The following is a 23,484-nucleotide window of genomic DNA, read 5'->3' on the forward strand; positions in this document are numbered from 1 at the left end:
CATCAGCTACAGTAAAACTGTAGCTGTTTATCTCTTGATGTCATCCATTAGAAAGAAACCACAGCACCAACCCCAAGACACCCCTCCACACACACACCAGCCCCCACCCACCCTGGGACAAACTCAGGTTAGAATTAGAAAGCAGGGGGATACATTCGTGACACCTCGGGACAAAGACTAGAATTTAGAACATGTGGCAGAGCCTCTTCGGCTGGTGTCACGGAAAGGAGTGGACGGCTCCAGGCTGGAGAGGCCGTAAGAGACAGAACAGCCAAGTGGGGAAGGCAGCAATAATTCCAACCTGAGCCTCAAAGGTGTCTTCAGAAAACGCCGGGAGGGCCCAGGGAGACAGCTTGGCAGGTAAAGCACTTGCCATGCAAGCATAAGGAGCAGATAGCCAGTGCGAAGACAAAAAGGCGGGTGGGTGTGGCAGCCCACCTGCAATCCTAGTGCTTGGGAGGCAGAGACAGGGGATCCCTAGACCAAGCTGGCTAGCTAGACCAGCCTACACTGGGAATTCCAGGCACAGTCAGAGACCCCGCACCAATAAACTAAGTGGAGAGTGTCGGGGAGCACACCTGACGTCAATTCATGCTTCCACATGCCCAGAACATGCACCCTCAAATGTGTGCATGTACATACATGCAAAAGAAACGACATGCTGAGGCCAACTGGGGGAAACCAAGCGAGGACTTAGTACTAGATCACAGTAATAAAGTTCATTAATTCTATTAGAACAATCTAGGCTATGCAGGGGTGGGGTGACATAAGTCTCAGGCGAGGAGCACTTTCATAGCACACATGGGACCCTGGGTTCCAGTCACAGCAGCCACAATGAAAAATAAGTAATTATAAATTATTTATGGATAAAGCATCACAAGTCAGCAAAACCCAGAGGGATGAGGAGAGAAAAACGCAGGGGAGTGCTGAAGTGTCGGTAACTGCGAGGGTTGGGGAAGTTGTACGCTTGCTTGATTTTTGAGACAGGGTCTGTGTAACCCTTGCTGGTCTAGAACTTTCTATGTAGATCAGGTTGGCCCCAAACTCAGAGATCTACTTCCCTCTATCTCTGAGTGCTAAGATTAAAGGCCTGTACCACCATGCCCAGCTTAAAAGTCCTCTAAAAAGGATAATGTTGTGGTGAGTTTATCATACAGCTGGGCATGATGTTTGCTTGCCAACGTCAGTTGACTACAAATGTCTCCCTAGAATGCTGCCTGAAGGAGGAAAAGCTCTGTGGTTGATTAGCAGTGTCTGCCACGGATATGAGACTAGGAAACAGTGGCTTGCCTGCTACCTGCAGGTCGCTCTGGCCCTGGCTGGCAGTCCTTCTACTCTGCCACAGAAGGGTAGGGAATTGAAAGATCTGCCCGAGAGAGTTCAAGAACGAGCATGTTTTGCTGAGACTGAGAGCATGTGCTCGGAGACCTGAGCTATCACAGAAGAAGAATTCCACATTTCCCTTCTCCCCGTATTTGAGCATCTTCATTCTCCTGCCTTTGCCTGGTGTTCTTGGCTGATGGACCAGGGCGAGGGTCCTCATCTACATGGGGGAGGATGGAAGGAAGGCAGCGCCAAGCAATCAGCGATGCCAGGACGCCACCGCCAGACGGTAAAGGAGCAACTCTGTGCCTCAGGTCACGCAGTGGGGGGCAGAGGATGTGACCCTCCAAAAAAAAAAAAAGCTGCCCCAGGTGACAATCTCCCAGACAGGTTACATCAGCTACTGTACCACCAGGGCTACTGCAAGCTGTTGTGGAATGTTCTGGGGGAGAGAGGATGCTTAGCGATTCAGGGTACCAAGCCACAAAGATGGCTGGGACATGACAGCACCCTAGTGACCCCAGCATGAGGCAGCCTGTCTAGGGTTGGGGGAGTGTGACTCTCGTGCTCACAGCAGATCCAGACCACCATGTAGGGTTAGGCCGAGGGTCAAGGCCTCCTGGATCCGGCTATGCCCTCAGGGCTCCAGAGCGGAATCAGGGAGCCTTCCGAGCAGAGGGCCTTCATTAAGCAAGCACAGGGTTTATTTGGCGAGCGTGATAGCTTCCAGATGTCTATGGGGTGGGGCCTGGGAGGCTGCCATGTGCTGGCCTGAGCTCTGGCCGCTGATGGAGAAGGAAGGAAAGAATCTGGCCTTGTTACTCTCTGCCAGATGACTGCTTCTGGGTCCTTCATGGCTGATAAATCATCCCCAGAGGCGCTGCCAGGATGCTTGTCAGCCAGGGCAGCTGAAGAAGCTGAGGGGACCAGGAAGAGGAGTGGGGCTCACAGTTACAGATGAGGAAACTGAGGGTTCAGCCTGGAGTCACAGAGGCAGTACCCATCCAGTCCCAAGGCTCCACCACTTGCCGGCTGTGCACCCCAGATTCTCTTCCCAGCTCTGCCTTGCTGAGGACACTCTAGAGAGTGTACCCCTATTCTTCAGGGGGCTTCGATAGGGTGGGGAAGGGGAGAAACCTCTACCCCTCCGGCAGTCTGGGGGAGTTCAGCTGCGGTCGGGTCTCTCTATGCCCAGTGCCATGCCCAGTGCTCTTCCTTCACCCCAGCAACCACCTCAAGAGGCAGAGGTCCCATCAGCACAGCTGTGCACACGGGAGAGGGCAGCAGCATCCTGTCCCATGGGACTAAGTGTGGGGCGTGAGGTCCCCGCCGAAGGCGACAGAGCTGTGATTTGCTGCGGTCCCTGTCTTCCTCCAGCAGCCCAGGTCTCACCCTCTCCACTCCCTCGAACGCTGCTGGGAGGGGTCCAGGATGAGGTCATCTTCGGCCCCTCCCGATCCATTCATCAGAACCACCCAGTTAGGAGCCTCCTCACCCCCATGGGTGTAGAAGGCAAGTCACCTCTCTTGGAAGGGGTTTGCAGGATCTGGGTAATTTGTCAGGTGTGCCCGCCGCTGCTGAACAAGAGATGAGTCTCAACCCCCAAAACGGGCTCAGCCGAGGAGTAGGCTGTGGAGTGGGGGGGGCAGCGAGCCAGCAGGGGAAGGAAGCTTAGGGCTCTCCTGGGAAATTACAGGGTGGCTCCTAGGCAAGGCAATGAGGTGTGTCAGCTCTTCTGTCCCTTCGTGGTCTCTGTCTCCCTCCTGCGTCATCACGGTTTGTAGCTGAGTGTGGACTGGGTGGACTGGGCAAAGCCTGTGGGTGCCACATATAGGAGGCCATGGTCCTACCCAAAGCTTGATTTCAAAAAATGCCCACCTTGGGGCCAGGGACCAAGGCTCAGTAGACAAACATGCATGATGTGCATGAGCTCAGATTCTCAGGACCACATAGAGGCCGGGAGTATAGGCGCGGGCCTGTAACCCAGCTCTGTGTGGGAGGTCACAGACAGGCGATCCTGGCCTGACTAGGCCAGGCAGTCCAGCTGCCCTGGTTAGTTTCAGGGTTAGTGAAATACCATGACTCAGAAAGTAAAGTGGAGAGCAAATAGAGAAGATGACCAGTGCTGACCCCAGCCTTGAAATGCACTTACACATGAACACATATTGTCACACACACCATACACCCTGGGACAAACCCAAGGTCACATTGCCTGCCTCCAATACAGGATGATCAGAGCTCAAAACTGCCTTGCCAGGGAGAGAGGTTCTTCAATCCCCCTGTATATTCTAGAATAAAATCCAAAAGGGGGCTCCTTCAGCCTGTGAGGCCAAGTTTACAACCAAAACAAGCTGAGTGCCAGGACAGAGCACCCCGGGTTGTTCAGATTGGCTGTGTCCTCCTTGACTGTACATGCAGCAGGTACTTAATTAACAGCCATGGTGGCGTGTGCAGAGTGTATCAACCCTGCTGCACGGAACATACTCCGTGAAGGTCAAAGTGTTGGCTTCACATGCCTCCTCAGCAGTCTGAAGACTTCTCCCAGCTAGAGCCCCACTGGCCTGGCTTCCCTGGGGAATGATCATGGCCTTGGCTGTCCCAGCCATTTTCCCAGGCTTGCTGAGTGTCTGGGAGCATCTAGAAGGAGCCAGATCCAAGGCGTGCAGCTCTCCACACCCGGGAGCATCCGTGCCACCATTTGGAGGAGCCCAACCCAGCCCTTAGTGGTCCTACCAAGTGAGACTACCACCACAAAAAGCCGATGGGCTCGCCTGGGGTGCCTGGAGACAGGGTCCTGCCTGGCACACTGTCCTCGGCAACTTGCCTTGCCTCTGTCTGAGTTGTCTCTGGAAGGAAGCAAGCGTCTCCCCTAAAATCAGGGACAAAAAAACTGTCCCTCCACTCCGAAGTGCCTCCCGCCCTCATGTGGGGCTCAGTGCCAGGAGAGGCTGACGAGCCAGAAATGAAAGCTTGCTGTGTCACAGAGACACATAAACGCCATCTGTCAACAGGGAGCTGAGGCACGCTAATCTAAACACGGCCCCAGAGACCAATCCTCTCAGTTCATAAATACACAGCTCACAAAATCCGTCCTGGAGGCCACTGCCTGCCTCTGAGACACCTTCTTTCCCAGAGCAGCGGGCACAGGAATCCCAAGCTCTCTGTCCCCTAGCGACTTTCGGGCAGTGCCCGTTACCACTCTTGGGTGTCTGTCTGAAGTGCCCTACATAGCCCAGCCCTGAGGGCACCCAACCTAGCAGCATTAAATCATCACACAAGCACAGAAGACAATTATGTAAAGCAGTACAGGGAGCCAGGAAGGGATGTGTAAAGAGACTTGACCTTGGCAGGGAGTCGTGGATGGCTTCCTGGGAGGGCACATATATCAGGAACGAGGAGCTGAGGGAAGGAGGCCTGAGCAAAGACCCTGGGGCCAGAAGAGCAGGAGAGAGGCTGGCTGAGGAAACACAGGCAGAGGGCTGGTAACAGTCTGGATATGCAGCAGGGACATACAGGTCAGATTTGATGGAGTGCCCTGTGAACTCAGGGGTCATTCTAGACAGGCTCAAGGAAGCTGGGTGTCAGCATTGAGCGGTACTTCCAGCTCTGCCCAGCGAGCCCATGACCGCGGCCTGCACTCAGCTAACACTGGAGGATTTGCAACACTGAGCTAGGCCTCTTGGCTCAGCTAGAGACGGTGGCTAGGCCCTGTGCTGCAGAGAAGGATGGACACATTAGAGGGAAATGGACTCTGAAGAGGGGATAGCTGGTATTTGGCCAGGGAGCAGGACAGGGGCACAGATACCTGGTATGCTCTGGGCTTAATGAATCTGGAAGCTTCAGCTTCATAGGGTTAAAGCAAATCCCTCCTTTGCTAAATCCCTAGGATTCTGGACCCAATCTGTGGTTCTCTTGCCCCAGACTCTGGGACAGAGCCTGAAACAACCTCACAGTCACACCAGAATTTGTCTACCAGAATGGGACATAAGGCAGCACCCCAGGGTGCTCTCCAAGTCTCCAACCCTTTACTTTCAGAGTGTTCCTGGGGGTTTGGAGACTCGGTAACGCGTGCAGAGACTGGAGGTGGGCACTCGACAGCACTCAGTGACAACTGCTAGGCAAAGCTCCCACACACATCACCAAGCAAGACCCAACCCCCTCACCCACAGGGGCAGCGGGCTCAGGAGAAACACCCTGTGGCGGCTCACCTCCGTCACCTGCTGCTTGTCCAGCTGGAACACCTGTCCAGAGCTGGTGGACGCGATCTCCTCGTAGGCCAAGTAGCCAGGATGGGTGCGGTCACCACAGTCCCCGGTCAGCACGAAGACCACCTGGAAGATGGGCAAATGAGCCCGTGGCTTCCTGCTATACAGGAGGGCAGGAGCCCACCATGGGAGACATGGGAACAACCACAGTGTCCTGTGGGTGGGGACCAGGAGCTGATACAGGGCAAGCGCTCCCACAGCCAGGAACACGGCGGGTGTTTCCCGAGTAGAGTGACATCTACAACAAGGAAGGGTACCTAATTGGACTCCCCTTTGAGTGGCCTCCGGAGGCCACTGTGAGGAGAACCCTGAAGAACTCTGGAACAGTCTAGAGCAGTGATGTCATCCTAAACCTTGAGGCTTTCCCCAAGACAGACTGGTCCTTCTCCCCTCACCAGCCATCGGTACAAAAGCCAGAGGCAGAAGCCCCAACCTGTCTTCTGAGCCGTGACACAGGACTAGGGGACAGGCCTGAGGGTGAGAGTGGAGAAGTGTCGCACGGGCTTTGATGGGGTCTGAGAGGAGGAAGGGGTGAGGCCCGCACCAAGAGCGAGCCTTTAGAGAGGCCTGACTGCGACTGCGACTGCGGGCTAGGCTCTGGGGCTACCAAAGAGGCCTGGCTCCTCTCTGGCCTCCTGCATGGCTGCCCATCCCGTCCCTAAAGCTGGCCTCTCACCTGTGACTGCTTCAGCTGCAGGAGCTGCAGGAGCTCATTCTTCTTGTGGTGGTCCTTGGCACGGGCATCGGAGAAGACGTAGATGAAGGACCCAGGGTTGGCAACTTCCACAGCAGCCTTGATGGCGCCCACGCTCATCTCTGGGCAGTCACCGCCTCCCTGGGGGGTTGAAGTGTGTCGGCAGCCGCCACCTACCTCATCTGCAAGCGAGCAGCCTGGGCAAACCTCTAAAACCAGTGGAGTTGGGAGTCACCTCAGACCACCTCAGTGTGGCTCACTGGGTCAGGCTGGGGTCTCTGTTTGTCCCTCCCAGCAGCTGCCCTAGTTGTGACTTTAGACAAGTGTCACTCATTCTCTCGCCCGGATGAGTGACAGGCCCACCCTGTGGGAGGTATGGACTACGGGGATGGAACAGCCAAGGCCGTGCAAGCCTTGAGCTCGTTCATTCTGTTCGGCACACTGGCCAAGCAGACCCAGTGGTCCTCCTGTCTCTGCCGCCTCCTGCTTGGGATTACAAGCGTAGCCAACCACATCTGGCTTTTCACATGACGCCGGGGATCTGAACTCAGAGCTTCATGTTTGTGTGGCAGGCACATTACGCTACCATGTGACAGGGGAAGGCTGAACGGGAGCCACTGTGACAGGCTTAAGAAGCCCTGGGACAGCCTAGGTTTACGGGGTGAAGACTGGAGTGGAGCTGGGCAGCGCAAATAGCAAGGCCCACTCTGTCACCTTCCCAGGTCCTCAAGGGGACAACGCTGGCGCCCTCCCTGCCTGGCAGCACCCGCAGCTTTTGTGGGGTGAGAGCACACATTGTTGACAAGCCCTGCCTGCTGCAGCCGCGGACCCCACCACACAACTTCTTTGGTTCACTTTCACCCCAGGAGGACGTCCTGAGCCTCTGGTGGTCTGGACTCTGCTCCAGGTGCTCGGGAACCCGGCTGAGAAGCAGACACCACCTATGAAGCCCCTGCTGTCAGGAAGCATGGAGGCCTCGGTGGTCAGGAAAAGGACGGATGCAGGACACGGGTGTTTCGTAAAGACATACAGGTGGCTCAGAGCCGACTTAGGGGTCTGGACTGAGCTGTCCCTTAAGCCTCCACACACACCCTCAGGTGGAGCTGCACCTCCCTCTCACTCATTCATTCATTAAGATAGCACCCACTACATCAGGGCTCTGCGACGTATTTGTTCCAAGGAATGAGGAGAGGAGCCCAAGAGGGACAGGCTTCCAGGACCCAACCTGGGGTATGGGCCACAGGCTGAGGGAGGGGCAAGGCAGGGACGGAGGGAGGGAGGGAGGGAGGGAGGGAGGGAGGGAGGGAGGGAGGGAGGGAGGGAGGGAGGAAGGGAAGAGGCCATCTTGGCTCTGTCAAGGAAGAGGAAGAACCCTGAAGATGGTGGACAGCCCACCTGAACGTAGAGTTCTCTCAGTTCTCTCTGGAACACCACCGGATCTGCTGTGAGGGTCACCGGACCAATATCTGTAGGAAGAAAGAGACACGGGTGTATTTCCCAGCGAATCCATTCCCCATTCCAAAAGTGGTCTCAAGCCCCCGCTAAGAAATCCCCACCCTGCCATTCCACCCCTTTCCCAGGAAAGGGATCCTGGGAAAACAAATGCAACAGGAAACAGTTGCTCCATTCTGGAGCACACAGCGAGCAGCAAGCCCCAAGCCACGCAGTAAGCTCGAAGCTCCCCAGAGAGTCCATCTTTCTGGGGAAAGCTGCAGAACCACACACTGGATATATGGACCGAATGTGGGGCAGGGGGATGCCCCTCCAAGGCTGGTGGAACTTGAAGAACTCGAAGTCACTGCGCCTCAGAAGAGAACACACGTTTCTTAAATAGCTGTTTAAATTTCTGCTCATAGCCATTTAAGCAAGTGAACTGAAAACACTTGTGCTCACAGAGATCAGGTACCAACAGTCCAAGCTGGAGGCAGAGTTCGGTGAACCTGGTAACTGCCAGACAAACAGCGTTTGTTGAGTGCTGAGTCTAATGGCTAAAAAGTAACTTACAGGCAGGCAGGCAGCATATACAACGTGGATACTATGTAGAAGGCATTTCTCACTTCCTGGGGAGGAAGAAGAAGGGTGGTGTGGGGCCCCATCCTTCTGCATAGGATAGTATGGTGTCTAAAACTAGGGGGTGGTTTCTAGAATTTTCTTGGCTCCTAGTGGATTGTTGGGAACTGGAGTGTGGGAAGCGAAGGTGTCGATACTGGGGAACTACTGTGATCAGTTCCCAAGCTCAGCAATGAAACAGATGAAACCATCAGGTAAGAGTGTGGGAGGGGCTCGCATGAAGGAAGCACGAGAAAGAAGCCAGACTTGGGAGGGCATCATGAAGAGAAGTTGCCTGAGGAGCAGAGGAACTTGAAGAGGGCAGAGGGGGATGGCAGTGGCTTGGACCCTGAAAAGAGTGTGGGTTCCATGGTGTGTCGTCTGTTGAGAGCACACAGCTGAGATTCACACATTCTGCTATCTGTGGATTTGATATATTTTAACAGCCTCAGGGGTCATGCTTGTGTGGTGACATTTTGTCCCCTGAACCATTGCCCAGACCTTGGTTGTTTCTGTGCCAGATAATAGCCCGCGCTATTTAAATACAGGCAGACAGAAGGACAAATTATAGATAGGTAGATAAATAGATGATAGATGGATGGATGGATGGATGGATGGATGGATGGATGGATGGAAGGATGGATGGATGGATGGATATTAGATATGAATAGATATATGGATGGATAGATGGACAGACAGATGGCAGATGAAGGGAGAGATGGATGATGGAGGGTGAATAGATAAAGATGATAGGTGGGGGATAATCACCCTCCCTTCCTTGGAAGGACAGAAATAGCTAAAGGGTTTGGCTTTTTCATTGCTCTACAAGGCAAGATCAAATGTCAGTCACAAAACACTCAAGCTCTTCTCTTCTGCTTTTCTTTTTCTTTGAATATTTTATGTCATTGGTTTTTATAAAAATAATGTTCTCTTTTTGCCTGTGTGTGTGTGTATGGTGTGCATGCATGTATAAGCATGTTCACATGTGTGTGGGTACTCATATGTATACATGTATGTGGAGGTCAGAAGTTGACATCAGGTGGATTCTTCAATTGCTCTCTACCTTATATATCAAGGTAGGCTCTCTGCTGAACTCAGCTAGTCTAGCCAGCTGGCTGCAGGGACCCCTCTGTCTCCTGTGTCCCGAGACTGCAGGTGGGCTGCCACTCACCTGGCATTCACCTGGGCGCTGGGAACCCGAACTCCATCCCTCACACTGCATAGCAAGCACTGCCATCTCCTGAGCCATCCTCTCAGTCCATTTAAAGACACTGTTATTTACGTGTATGTGTGCCTGTGTGTGTGTGTGTGTCACATGTGTGCAAGTGCCTGCAGAAGCCAGAAGAGGGCGTCAGATCCCCTAGAGCTGCAGTTGCAGACAGCTGTGAGTCACCATGTGATGCGGGAAGCCAAGCTTGATCCTTCTGCAAGACATCAAGTGCTCTTAACCAGTGACCTGTAGCTCCAGCTCCAGCTGTTTTTAACCAGGTTACTGGAACACGACTCTGATAACCTGGACAGCCCCTGGTTGGGGGGGGGGTGAGCTTCCTGGACCCAACATCTAAGGCTCAGCCTCCCACCCCCAGGTTCTGGGAAGTCCATCCTGGGAGAGAGGGTCTCTGTGGTGGTTTGAAAGAAAATGGCCCCACAGGGAGAGGCACTATTAAGAGATGTGGCCTTGTGGGATGGGTATGGTCTTGTTGTAGGAAGCGCATCACTATGCAGGCAGGCTTTGAGGTATCATATATTTGCCTGCACATCACCATGTCCCACCGTGATGGTCATGAACTGAGCCTCTGAACTGGAAGCGAGCCACCCCATTAAATGTGTGTCTTTATAAGAGTTGCTGTGGTTGTGGTGTCTCTTCACAGAGGTAGAAATGCAAGGACAGTCTCCCCTGGGAGAGCATGCCACCCCAAAGCAGCTGCCTCTTGCGCCTGGCCCCCTCCTGCCCCGGTGAGCAATGTATGGCTGCATCTCAGTAGATACCACACCTCGTTCCCTAGTTCTCAGTCCCAAGGCAAGATCAGCTAAGACACCAGGAAGAGGCTGAAGACGCAGAGATCACCCACCAGCTGCTTAGGAGGGGCAGAGAGCGGAAGTCTGGCGGTCATTATCAGTGAAGGCTGCCTGTGCCTCCGCTGGGCAGGTTGGCCACGCCCACACCCAGTTTCCAGCAGGACACTGAGTAGAGGGCCAGACAGAGCAGGACATCAGGTTTGTCACTCTGAGGCTTACCTCTCTCTCTCTCTCTCTCTCTCTCTCTCTCTCTCTCTCTCTCTCTCTCTCTCTCTCTCTCTCTCTGTGTGTGTGTGTGTGTGTGTGTGTGTGTCACTGGGTCCCTCCTCTCCCTAGTTTACCCTATCTGGAAAAGCTGGCTCTGGATAAGCAAACAAAAAACAAACAAACCCCCATGGTGACACAGAGGTGGCCCTTCCTGACACAGTGGGCCTCCCGGTGAGGCTGCTGCTGCTTGGTGTCCGTTCATCTCCCTGCTGCTGTCACCTAACACCTGACAACACCTGACTCTAGCTGGTTTATCAAGAAGAAAGGTTTGTTTCTGCTCACAGTTCTGGAGGGTAATGGGTCCAAGACTGTGACACAGCACCTGCAGGGGGCTCTGGGAATGTCCTACAGCAGAAGGGGAAGCCAGCAAACTGGAGAGCATGAGGGCAGGCTCGTCGCAGGAGAACTGACTCAGTCCAGGAAAAAACACTAGCAACCCATTCCTGAGGGTGCAGCCTCATGACCTAAGCCCCTCCCCTGGGCTCCACATTACCACATGGAAGAAGTAAAGTTTCCATAAATCAGCTTTGGGGTGACACAGGCTATGGAAATAGTGTTGACAGGCATGAGTCTATTGTTATTGGAGGAGGGTTTTTTTTTGAGACAGTCTCATGTAGCCCAGGCTACCCTAGAACTTTTTATATAGCCAATAATGGCCTTGAATTCCTGGTCCTGCTGTTTCCACCTCCTGAGTTTCTGGGATACAGGTGTGCACCATCTCACTCAGTTTGTTCAGTGTTGGGTGGAACCAAGGGCTTTGTGCATGCTGGGTAAGCACCCTACCCACTGGGCCACATCCCTAGCACAATAAAATCTACTACTGAGTCCAGGGAGTGGACTGACCAAGGAATTATGAGCGGGCATCAGTAGAGATGGGGCTGGAATGCGGGTCATTCTGACCCCAGCTCCAAGCTGTCAACCAAGATAGAAGCTGCAGATGTTCCCTGCTCATTTCCTGGACCTCATTGCTTCTGTAGGGGAGTGAGCTTCGTGACTGAAGGAGGATGTTTGCCAAACAGCTGGGCAGATGTAGCATGCAACCCCTTAAAGCTGGGCACACTGGCCGTGGGAATGATTAAGACCGTGACTCCCCTCACCCACCCTCCCTCCCGCATACAGTCCCAGAAGCCTGGGCCAGGCTCATCCTTCTGCAGGAGGGGGTTTCTTCTCTACAGGAAAATGAAGAAGAGCGAACCCAGAACTCTCTGGGGCATGTGTAGAGCATGCAAGGTTGGAAACGTCCAGGTGTTTTTCCAGCCCTTGTCTGGCCCTGCAGGTGCCAGTGCAGATAGTCAGGGCTGTGGCTGGGCCCCCAGAGTTCATCTGTAACAACCTCTCCTCTCATCAGGGACTCTTCCCAGATCCTCCCTTCCCCATAGTCAAGTCTCAGCTGCCCCATCTCTAAGAGGCAGAGATTGCAGAAAGCGGCATGTAGGCTGCTGGGATTATGACATTTCCTGAGCCGGAGTCAAGATGACACCTTTGAAGATACCCCCAATGACAGGCACGATGAGACAATGCCACTAAACTGGTGGCAGAAATGGTCCCAGAGCCTCCCCTCTCCCCAGGAGTCCAGAAACTCCTCAGAGACCCTGCCAGGGCTTCTTTTCCTGGATACTCAGTGGATCCTGGCTCAGTCGCTGCTGTTTGTTCAGTGTGTGCTGGACCACGGTCCTGCTGGCCTCAGAGCTTCTAGTCTATTTTTGCTATTCCCTCTACCCAGGATGCTGTTCCCAGTCCTGTCTGATCCTCCTTCTCCGCCCAGCTGACACCTCGACTCAGCAATGCAATTTCAGGAGCAACTGCCACCAGGACTAGACACCAGGAGTGTGGGGCTCTGGGCCTTTCTGACTTCACTGAGGACCTGCTGGCACCTGCCTGGCCTAAGGTAATCCTTCCAGCCTTACCTATTGTGTAAGGTTAGCCCAAGGAGGCTGAGCTCACTCCACACCCCACCTCTCTGGGGGCCTCCACTGTCAGATCCATCACTCCTTTCCACTGACACCCCCCAGGCATCCAGCCCCCACCTCTCCCTTTCCCTCCACCTTCTCCTAACCTCCCTCCCCTGAAAAGACTCGGGCCGGAAAACCCCTTGACAAGGAAATGTCTGGCCCAGTCCCGCCGCTGATGTGATGTGAGCCAGCCCGGTCCCCAGGATACATTCAGGATTCACTTCCCCAGGATGACGGGGAACAGCCTGATGTGGCTGATGCCTCACAGATACCTGGTCTCCAGTCTCCCTGGAGAGGCACCAAGGGAGGAGGAGCCCCTGGCTAAGGGCCGGGAATCCCGTGGGCCTCTCCTGCTACAGGGGAAAGAGCCCAAAGCTAAGGGAATGAAGACCCCTGTGCTAAGCAGGGAAAAGCCCTGGGCTAAGTGGGTGAAGACCTCCAGCCTAAGGGAAAGAAACCCAAGGCTGAGGGAGGGGGACTCCTGGGCCAAGGGGGTAAAAGCCTTTAGATTAAATGAGGGAGAACCGCCAGACTGAGGGACTGAAGCTCCTCAGGCTGGGGAGCTAATCGCAAAATCAGGGTGGAGGGAGCCAGTAAAGACCTCCACACACACATGCATTCCGGTAGCTGCCATGCATGCTAAAAGCTGTCCAGGAGAGTCCCGAGGACTGCAGCGTGAGTCCAGTGCAGCCAACAGAAACCCCCTCCTTCAGGATGGCAGCCTACCTGGAGACCAAAGGCAAGGGGGACTCTGGGAGACATATGCAAATTAACACAGGACACCCTACGTCATCTGTCAACTTCTTATAGCACACTGAACAGACAGATGTAGGTCAGGATGTGATAAACACAGGCTCCCAATGTGTCTTAGGCAGGGCAGTATTCGGGGAAGTTTTCCCAGGGGCCACTTCTTCCCAGAGCGGTTTCATTTCCAGGAATGCATCCTGCAGACACATCCCAGTGATGTGCGTCTGCTACAAGGCAGGGAGCAACCAGCTTCACACAGTAGGGGATGTGCAAAAAGTTAAGATAATGTCTCCTGAGGTGTCTTCTATAGCCATCAAAAACAAGGCAGAAAAAAAATGAATGTCTCAACATGGAAAGGTAGCCATAATCTGGCGCTCACTAGGGTGGGGGTATTTTAAACACTCCATTTTCTGTAAGTTTAAAAGTTAAGATTATAGGGGCTGGAGAGATGGCTCAGCAGTAAGATCCCTTGTTTCTTTTACAGGGACCTAGGTGGCTCCCAACCACTGGAAACTCCAGTTCAGGGGGTTCTGACATCCTCTTCTGGCCTCTGTGGGCACTGCATGTATGCACTGCACATATAGATAAGCAGACGTACACACATAAAATAAAAATGAGTATAGGTATACTTTAAAGTGATCACTTTGAAAAAATTAAGGTTGTGTATGCATACAAGAGCAGCTGAGACGGTTCAGTGGGTAAAGGTGTTTATCACCAAGCCTGACAACCTGAACTTAACTCCCATGACCCACATGGTGAAGGGGGAAATGGACTCCCAAAGATTTTCCTCTGACCTCCACATTCATGGAACTGCACACGCAAATAAATGTTTAAAGAGGGGGTATTTGTGTGTAAGTTGGCTATATACGTGTTACATGCACACATACATGCACACATAATCACATACACACAAGCACACACACACACACGGCCTGGAATGTTAAAATTTGCATTTCTTGAACACTGTGTTATTAGAATGTTTTATAAATGTATATTCATTTTGCTTCTTTGGGGCTGGGGTTGGGTGCTGCAGTGGAGCCCAGGGCCTTGCTCTGCTGCGCTCCAACCCCAGTCCCAGTCTGGCAGTGTTTGAGGGAAACAGATTATTAACTGGAAGAGTTGAACGCTGAGCCAAAGCTTTGAGAAAGAGCAGAAAGGAAGAGCTTCCTGGATGGTTTGCACAGATTAACCCAAATGCAAAACTCCTGCACGTGTACTCGGGTGAGAAGCCAGCTTAGCATTGAAGAGAATAGCCACCCGGACCACAGGACTAAAGCAAGGAATGTGGGAACCAGCCACAAGGAAGAGATTGTATATGTGGGTCAATGGGAAACAGAACCTAGCAATGTCACAACAAAAGCTGGGAATTTACCTGTAAGTCAGTACCCACTCCCAAACTCCACGGAGGATTTTCTTTTGTGTATGTGGGTGTTTTATTGTGTGTTGAGCCCAGGCTGGCCTCAAACTCCCTGTATAGTAGAGGATGACCTGGAATCTCCAATCCTGTCTCTTCCAGCTACCAAGTGCTGGGATTGCAGAGCTGTGGATCTCCACTCCCAGCTTTCCGTGGTGCCAAGGACCAAACCACCCTGTGCATGCTAGGCAAGCTCTCTACCCACTGAGCAGCACCCTCCACTCTATCATTGGACTTTTTTCTTTCTGTTTGTTTTTGCTTCTTATTTATTTAGGTTTTTCTTCTGGTTAAGTTTTTCTACCTTTTGGTTTGGGGTGTTAGAAATAAAACTGTCATCCTTCACCTAATGATTTAAAAAATAAAACAGCAACAACAACAAAACAAAAACCTTCAAATCAAGAGCCAGCGTCCCAGGGCTCAGGCTGTATCTCGGTGGTTGAGTATGTGTTTAGCACATAACGCCCTGGATTTGATCCCCGGCACCAAGAAACAACCCACCAACTACTAAAAGAGTCGACCTGTACATGACAAGGTGGAGGGAGACCAAGGAACATACTCAGAATCGACCTCTGACCTACACACACACACACACACACACACACATGAATGTACACACACACACATGAATGTACACACACATGCATACAGATGCACATATTCAAACACAGGCATACACACACATGCTCACACACACACATGCCTTCAGTAAAAAAGTTTGAAAGGTAATAAATGTATAAAAATAAATTGCTCACCAACACTCCAGAAATACAGACTTTCAAAATGAAATATGGATAGAAACATCCTGGCCAAAATGGGAACAAGCGGGAGAGGATGCAGTTCAGAATGATCTTAACTAGCCGGGCGTTGGTGGCGCACGCCTTTAATCCCAGCACTCGGGAGGCAGAGGCAGGTGGATCTCTGTGAGTTTGAGGCCAGCCTGGTCTACAGAGCAAGTTCCAGGACAGTCTTCACAGCTACAGAGAAACCAAAAAAAATCTTACCTGAATTGGAGGAATTTGTAGGAAACACATAGAGTCTGGCAAATGGAAGCAGGGGGACAAGCAGGACGAGGACTTGGGGGACAGGTGGATCCCTTCAAATGAAAATTATAGCTAAATTCAAGAATTGATGAAATTTTCAGAGGATTTTAATTTAATTAAATTTATTTATGTGGCAGGATCTCACTATGTAGACCAGGCTGGCCTCAGACCCACAGATGTCCCTCTGCCTCTGCCTCCTGCCCGCTGGGATTAAAAGTGTGCATCACCACACCTGACTTGTATATGTGAGGGGGGGTGCACACCCATGTGCAGTGGGAGCTCGAATATATAGCTGTGTGCACCTGAGTGTAGGTGCCCCAGAGTCCAGAAGAGGGCCCTAGGTCCCCTAGAACTGAACTTACAGGCAGTTGTCGGTTACCCAGAGTAGCTGCTGGAACCAAACTTGAGCTGAAAGAGCGTCTAGTGTTCTTAACTGCTGAGCCATCTCTCCAGCTGTTAAGAATTTTTTAAAGAAGTTAACAGGGGTTTTCTGTTACCTAATATTTCATCTGAAAGAATAAATACTTCAGCATAGTTTGAAAATGAAGACTATGCAGGGATGGAATGTTGCTAAGCAACAGAATACATGCTTAGAATGCACGAGGAATCAACACGGTAGTGCACCCTGCAATCCCAGTGCTTGGAAGGTGAAGGCAGAGGAATCAGGAGTTCAGGATCATCCTTGGGAACACAGGGAGCCTGGGCCACATGAAACTCTGTTTCAAAACAATAGGAAGCAAGAGCTTGGTTCTGGGTTCCATCTTTAGCACCATAAAAACAACAAAATGAAAAGAAGTTTAAAAATAGGGGAAGAAATTGGTTTAAGTCACTTTAGCAAAGGGGTCTAGAGAACAAAGGAGAATAAATCAGGCCTTAGTTAGTAAGGCCATTTCCCACAGGGCTAGGAGTTAACGATTCTGAACCCATGCCTGTCCATGCTGGAATGGAATAATGATGTAAATGGACGGCAGACAGATGCGGGAAGCCAGGTTTGTCAGCATTGGAACGGGAGGTTAGAGATAAGCCACATGTGTCCGGCCTGGCTCTACATGGGAAGAGCCTACTAGGACTCATGTGGTAGTGATTTTGCGCTGGAGACAGCAGTATGAGGCTTGCTCCGCTTGGAGGAACATGGCTGTGTGTTGGGCATCCTTCCTGTTGCTGTGATGAGATACAGAGCAGAAGCAGGGGTGGGGGGTGTGCATTGGCACCCATGGTTAAGAGGCTGTGGTCCATAGTTCTGGGAGGAAATGGTAAAGTTGATGGTGTGGAGAGCGTGTACTAGGACGCCTTGTGTCTACAGGTCAGGAAGTACCTACCCCGCAGGGAACACTCATGATCCACCAGCGTCCGCTGGCTTCCTACTCCTCCCCTTTTTACTCAGCTGGAACCCTCCACTGAAAGGGTTTGATGTCTGCATTTAGGGTGATCCTCCCCTTCCCCAGTCTATCCTCCCTGGAAACCCCCTCATAAGCATAACCAAGAGTATGCCCCATTAATGCCTGAGGTGTTTCTTCATCCAATCAAACTGACAGTCAAAATTATTATATCTAGAAACACTGTGGCCAGCAGGATGGCTCAGCGGATAGGGGTGCTTGCCGCCAAGGCTTAGAACTGGACCCCATGGGACCCACATGGTAGAACTGACTTCTGCACGTTGTCCTCTGACCTCCATGAGCATGCATGACACATGTCTGCTGACTAAAAAAATTTTTTTAATTAGAAATACTGATAGAAGCACATGCAGCCGGGCGTTGGTGGCGCACGCCTTTAATCCCAGCACTTGGGAGTCAGAGGCAGGCGGATCTCTGTGAGTTCGAGGCCAGCCTGGTCTACAAAGTGAGTTTCAGGACAGCCTCCAAAGCCACAGAGGAACCCTGTCTCGAAAAACCAAAAAAAAAAAAAAAAAAAAAAAAAAAAAAGAAGCACATGCAAGTTCCCTATGCTCAGACCTCCCCGCTCTGTCATGAAGGGGGCTCAGAAGTGGAGCCCTCTAAGCAGCCACACCACATTTAGCACCAAAGCCTGGCTGCTAACACCATTCCCCAACAAAAGCGACCAGGAATCCTCGGGAAAAGAGCTAGTTCTGTACAATGGGTGCCGGCAGCATCTTTCAGTGTCCAGGAGTGTTCAAAGTTAACAATGTAGGGCTTGGGGCTGTGGCTCGGTTAGCAGAGCCACCTGCCCAGCATGCACTGAGCCCTGGGTTCCTTGCCAGAGTGGCATGAGGGAATTTGGTGCACACCTGTGATCCCAGAACTCAGGGAAGGGAGGCAGGAGAATCAGATGTTCAAGGTCACTCTCAGGAGCTAGACAGCAAAGTTTGAGACTTTGTATCAGAGTTATAAATGTATTAGTAAATAAGAACAACGTTTTAAAACCTCTTCTGTGCTCCATCGGAATATAGCTGGCAACATAGAAGTCAAGCAAATAAACTTCCAAGGAAGAAAGCATGAAGGGGCTGAGCCAGGAAACAAACCAAGTAGTCTTGGAGTAGAACCAAGATTTAAAAAAAAAAAACAACCCTGCACTTCCATGCCAAGCGACATACATAACTTCATAATAACTAAATAGGTAAATAAGGGGCTGCAGAGATGGCTCAGTGATTAAGAGCACTGGCTGCTCTTCCAGAGGACATGGGTTCAATTCCCAGCAACCACATGGCAGTTTACAACTGTCTGTAACTCCGTTTCTGGGAATCTGATGCACAAACACACACACAGAGACACCCAGAGGCATGCACGCATGCAGGCAAAATACCAATGCACATAAAATAAAAATATGTCATTTTTTTAAAAAAAGAGAACATAAAACTGGGTAAGAGAGCATGAATGTATGTGATCCCAGCAATTGGGAAGCTGAGCAGAGGGATTGTGAGTTCAAGGCCGGCCTGGGCTGCATAGCAAAACTAGCTCAAAAACAAAAATAGAAAAAAGTAGTGGAGCACAGTGGCAAACGTCTGGGAGGTGGAACCAGGAGGGTCAGCAGTTAAAGGCCAAGTGCTAGGCCACCCTGGGCTGGATAGCAAGTTACAGGCCAAACTGGGCTCCATAAGGACCATCTCAAAAAAACAAAACAAACCAACAAACAAAAGATAGACATAATGGTACACGCCTTTAATCCCAGCACTCAGAGGCAGAGGCAGGTCAATCACCTTGAGTTTCAGGCTAGCCTGAGCTACATAGTGAGACTCTGTCTCAGAAAACAAAGAATCATTGTCATAATAACAGGGAACAGGGGCAGCTCCCTTAACATTTGTTATTAAGACTAATAATTAAAATAGTGTGTTCTTGGCACAAGAATCACAGTGTGACAGAAAGAATGGAAAACCAGGCATATTCCTACCCTGTTAGGTAATCTGGGAACAAAGCAAGAGCCAAGAGATGAAAAAGAAAGGATACGGGTGGGGAGAAGGCTCAGTCAGTAACATGCCTGCCTCCCAAGTATGAGGGCCGGAGTTCAGACCCCGTTTGCACATGGGCACAGAGCAAGGATAGTTTTATAAGATGAACTGAAATAGGTAATTGCTTTTAATAATTATATTTAGTTATAATATAAAATTATATTAGGGTTTTTGTTTGTTTTTCGAGACAGGGTTTCTCTGAATAACAACTCTGGCTGCTCTTGAACAGTAGACCAGGCTGTCCTCGAACTCACAGAGATCCTCCTGCCTCTGCCTCCCGAGTGCTGGGATTAAAGGCGTGTGTCATCATCACCTGGTTCTGTATTAGATATTTTACACTGCAGGCCAGTTCATTTTTAATTACAGGTAAAGGGATTCAACGCCAAGAAAACAAGAACAAAACAATTAAATCTGTGTCTAATTTTATGATGGAAAAATAAAAAGCATCATTGTAAGTCTACAAGTGAAATTTAAAAAAAAAAACACAAAGAAGAAAAAAAGTCAGTAGATTTCTTTATACAAAAATTGAAGACCCGGACTCACAAACAACATGGAAAGGTAACTGACCAGTGGGCAGGGACACAGCTCAGTGGAAGGACTTTTTGGTGGCATGGGCTCCACCCATTGCTTCCCCCACCCAGGGCAGTTGAATACTAAACAAGTTGTTTACGCCACCAACATAATGTCCTCAAGTGAATTAGGAAGAAAACCAATTGCTTCCCCAACCCCAACAAGAACCAACAGTGAAATGACAATGCATAGAAGAAAATCACAGGGGGAGGGAGGGAGAGAGGGAGGGAGGGAGGGAGAGAGGGAGGGAGGGACAGGCACGCTAATGAGCACTTCAAACTGTCCTGAGCCTCGTGAGCTATGCAAACAAAAACCTACCCCCCTCCCCCAGGAGGTGGGAGCAGCTGTGGTAAGAATGGCCTCTCAAATGCCCAGAACGTTCTATAGACTTGAAGAGCCACCACCCACCTCCAATGCAAAAAATGACCTAGGAATTCCACTGCACCAAAGCTAGTCAAAGCCACAGACAATGTCACCCTGGGAATGGGGGGGAGGTGTATCATTTACTGGAGGGAATCAGAAAACTATCTACATTCCAGTCAAATGTGACAGAAAATATGCCACTACTCTCTCTGGAAATTGTCCAGTGTGCCTCATTTGTTTGTTTGTTCACTGGAAGTAGGGCTCGCTATGTAGCTTGGCCACTCTCTAATGTGATTCTCCTGCCTCTGCCTCGGTGCCTTCCGGGTCCTAGGGACTACAGGAATTTAAACCACACCCGGTTATGGCTTTTAAAACCTTCGATTTCAGGCCTCTGGGGCTACAGACTCCAGTTATGAGCCCCCACGTGAGTGCTGAGAGTTAAACCTGGGTCCACTCTCAACTGCTGAGCCATCTCTCAGCCCCTTCTTCATTAACTTATTGGGGGAGGACACAGGCGTGGAGGTCAGAGGACAACTTTTGGGAGTCAGTTCTCTCCTTCCAACATCCAGGTTCTGTGGATCAAACTTAGGCCGTCAAGTTTGGCCCTGCTTTTTGCAATGAAAGACATACTAAAGCTATTTCCAAAGCTTAAGACCTTTGTTTCCAAGGCTGTGCATCCCTAGAAGCACCAATGAGGCCCTGCATACCTCTCCACACCCTCTCCACACACCCCTCCACATCCCCTGCAGCCCCCTACACCCCTACACACCCCCTCCCGTGTCTCCCACAGACGGGGCAGGGTGGGGGGAGCAGATCAGAAACCTCTGTATCTCAAGTTCATCTCCTACTGAAGGGCATTCCATTTGCTGATTCAGCAGACACAACAGGAACCCAGCTGCAATGCCTGCTCAGGACACAGCGCTCCAAGCCCATACAAGGAAATTCAGGGCCTCCTAGTCCTTGGCAGCTACAGGCAGCAGGCAGCAGGCAAGGTTGGCTATAGCCAGACCCACTCCGTCCCATTTCCACCAGGAGAGCTGCAGAACTCACACACACACCTGTCCCCACATGTCTCCAGCCTTCACCCAGCCAGCCATTCACCCCAGGAAATCATTTGTTCCCAGTGCGTCCCTAGCAGGAGCATCCAATGTTCCCTCCTATAACACTGCTCCCTCAGTCTTTCAGTGTCCTCTCCTGTGACCTGAGAGATGGCCAGGCGCTATACCTCAGTGTCTCCCCTGTGACCTGGGTGATGATGGCCAGGCGCTATACCTCAGTGACTTTCCTGTGACCTGAGTGATGGCCAGACGCTATACCTCAGTGTCTCCCCTGTGACCTGAGAGATGGCCAGGCGCTATACCTCAGTGACTCTCCCTCCACTTCTCATTTTGAGACAGTATCTTGAAGTTGGGCAATCCTCCTGCCTCAGCCACCATGCCCAGCAGCACACGTCATGTTCTGCACCCCCTAACTGCCCTCACTAGCCTGCAGCCTCCTCAGTATAGGTCCTAGGGGTAGCTTTAGGGAGGACGGTTTGGTTTGAGGGGGTTGTTTGTTTATTTGTTTGTTTGCTTATTGTTACTGTTGTTTGGGGGGTTGTTTGTTTGTTTGTGCCGGGCCAGTGAGATGACTCAGCAGGGGAAGGTGCCTGCATCAATCCTGAGGACCCCACGGTGGAAGAGAACATTGACTCCGGTCAGTTATTCTCTGACCTCCATACACACACATGCATACAAATAACAAATACGTGTCATTTAACTTTTTAAAGTGAGGTGCCCAGATGAGGGCACATGCTCGGCAGATTCAAACAGAGACAGCCCCCTTATTCACCGCCTGAGGTCATGTCCTCCCTAAAATTATTTCCCTGTTATAAAACTGAACATAAAATTGTTAGGATAAATGTTTGTGCATTCTAATGCATGGTAGAAACCTGAGCTCCAAAGAAACACAAGGTTTCATGAAGAAGAGTACATTGCAACTACACATCCAAATTTGGAGTTCAGCTTTCTTTCCAATTACACTCTTGTCTACCCCAGTGTTTACAGATGCCCGCCCCCTCTGCACCAGAAATGGAGTCGCTATGGCAAAGCTTTCCAGGGTGTTAAACAAACAAAAACTTCATATGTTCTTTCAAAATCAGCTAGAAGTCTCTAAAGCATCTCTGGTCTTCTCTAGAGCATACAGATCCTCTCTGGAGCATCCTTGGTCCTCTCTGGAGTATCCCTGGTCCTCTCTGGAGCATCCCTGGTCCTCTCTGGAGCATCCCTGGTCCTCTCTGGAGCATCCCTGGTCCTCTCTGGAGCATCCCTGGTCCTCTCTAGAGCATCCCTGGTCCTCTCTAGAGCATCCCTGGTCCTCTCTGGAGCATCCCTGGTCCTCTCTGGAGCATCCTTGGTCCTCTCTGGAGCATCCCTGGTCCTCTCTAGAGCATCCCAGTCCCTTCAAAGCCGTGGGAACAGGACGAACAGGGCTGTGGAGCTTTGTATGTATGTTTGCTCTTAATGATGACTACTATTCTTTTTTAAGCAAGTTGCATTGCAAGCTTTCATTTCCTGGCAGCTGGAGGGCCATTTTCAATTGGAAAAGTTCCTTTACATCTGAGATAAACTTCATTTTGATGAGAAGTTGGACTTGTACTTTACTGCCAATTTTTTAAAAAGATGAGCATCATTTAAAAATTAATGGTTTTAAAGTGAAGTACAGAGGTCTGGCAAGATAAGGTACTTGCCACCAAGCCAGGCAGCCTAAGTTCCAGCTCTAGAACTCATACGCTGGAAGAAAACTGTTTCCTGCAAGTTGTCCTCTGAGCTCTACATACATGCCATGGCAAGTGCATATGCACACACAAATGAGTATCTAAAATTAGAAATAAGGAAATAAAAGGAAGCACAGAGAAAAACATGGAAGGAAAGGGATAGAGAACAGAGAATGGAAGAAAAGGAGGGAAGGGCTAAGCCTTGAAGGTTGGTGGCCACATACCCACTCAGTGCCCCGAGGGCATCTGAAATTAGTGGCCAGGAAGGTGCAGCAAGGATAACCTTCAGAAGCCCTGTTCTGGGCTCAAGACACTACCTGTCTAAAAACAAAAGCAACAAAAAACAAACAAAACAAAACAAACAAACCTGCTTGTCCCATCCTGCAATGGGAGCCAAGCATTTTAGAGACAAACACTGTCTCTAAATAGCATCATCCATCCAACAGGTGGCTTCAGGAAACCTTGTTGGTTCCCTGGGTCTTAGTCACTCCATCTAGAAGATCATATCTAAGCACCCCCAGCCCTCGCATGCAGTGTAGTAATGCCTTTAGAAGACCAAGAAACAGAAAGTGGGGGACAGAGAGTTGGGGAGACAGAGGCTGGCCTACGGTTCTCAGAGCATC

The 23,484-nt window shown here is 50.9% G+C and overlaps 1 protein-coding gene and 1 long non-coding RNA gene across 4 annotated transcripts in view; one reads left to right on the plus strand and one right to left on the minus strand.

Annotated features, from left to right (window-relative positions):
- Positions 1 to 23,484, minus strand: part of Hmcn2 (hemicentin 2) — a 140,500-nt gene that overhangs the window by 115,652 nt on the left and 1,364 nt on the right. For all 3 annotated transcript variants that reach the window (XR_005877070.1, XM_013124789.3, XM_040745007.1), the window contains exons 2-4: positions 7,678 to 7,748; positions 6,265 to 6,423; positions 5,532 to 5,654 (exon numbers count right to left, since the gene is read on the minus strand). Coding sequence is in view for 2 of the 3 variants with exons in the window: in XM_013124789.3 (XP_012980243.1) it covers positions 5,532 to 5,654; positions 6,265 to 6,423; positions 7,678 to 7,748 (353 nt within the window). In the remaining variant the exon portion in view is untranslated. The remainder of the gene's footprint in view (positions 1 to 5,531; positions 5,655 to 6,264; positions 6,424 to 7,677; positions 7,749 to 23,484) is intronic.
- Positions 1,292 to 22,730, plus strand: LOC121140301. The gene is made up of 3 exons (XR_005877071.1): positions 1,292 to 1,612; positions 12,341 to 12,505; positions 22,282 to 22,730. It is a non-coding gene; the product is annotated as an uncharacterized LOC121140301 (long non-coding RNA).

Source organism: Mesocricetus auratus, unplaced genomic scaffold (genome assembly GCF_017639785.1).
Source record: "Mesocricetus auratus isolate SY011 unplaced genomic scaffold, BCM_Maur_2.0 Super-Scaffold_100004, whole genome shotgun sequence".
Lineage (NCBI taxonomy): Eukaryota > Metazoa > Chordata > Mammalia > Rodentia > Cricetidae > Mesocricetus > Mesocricetus auratus.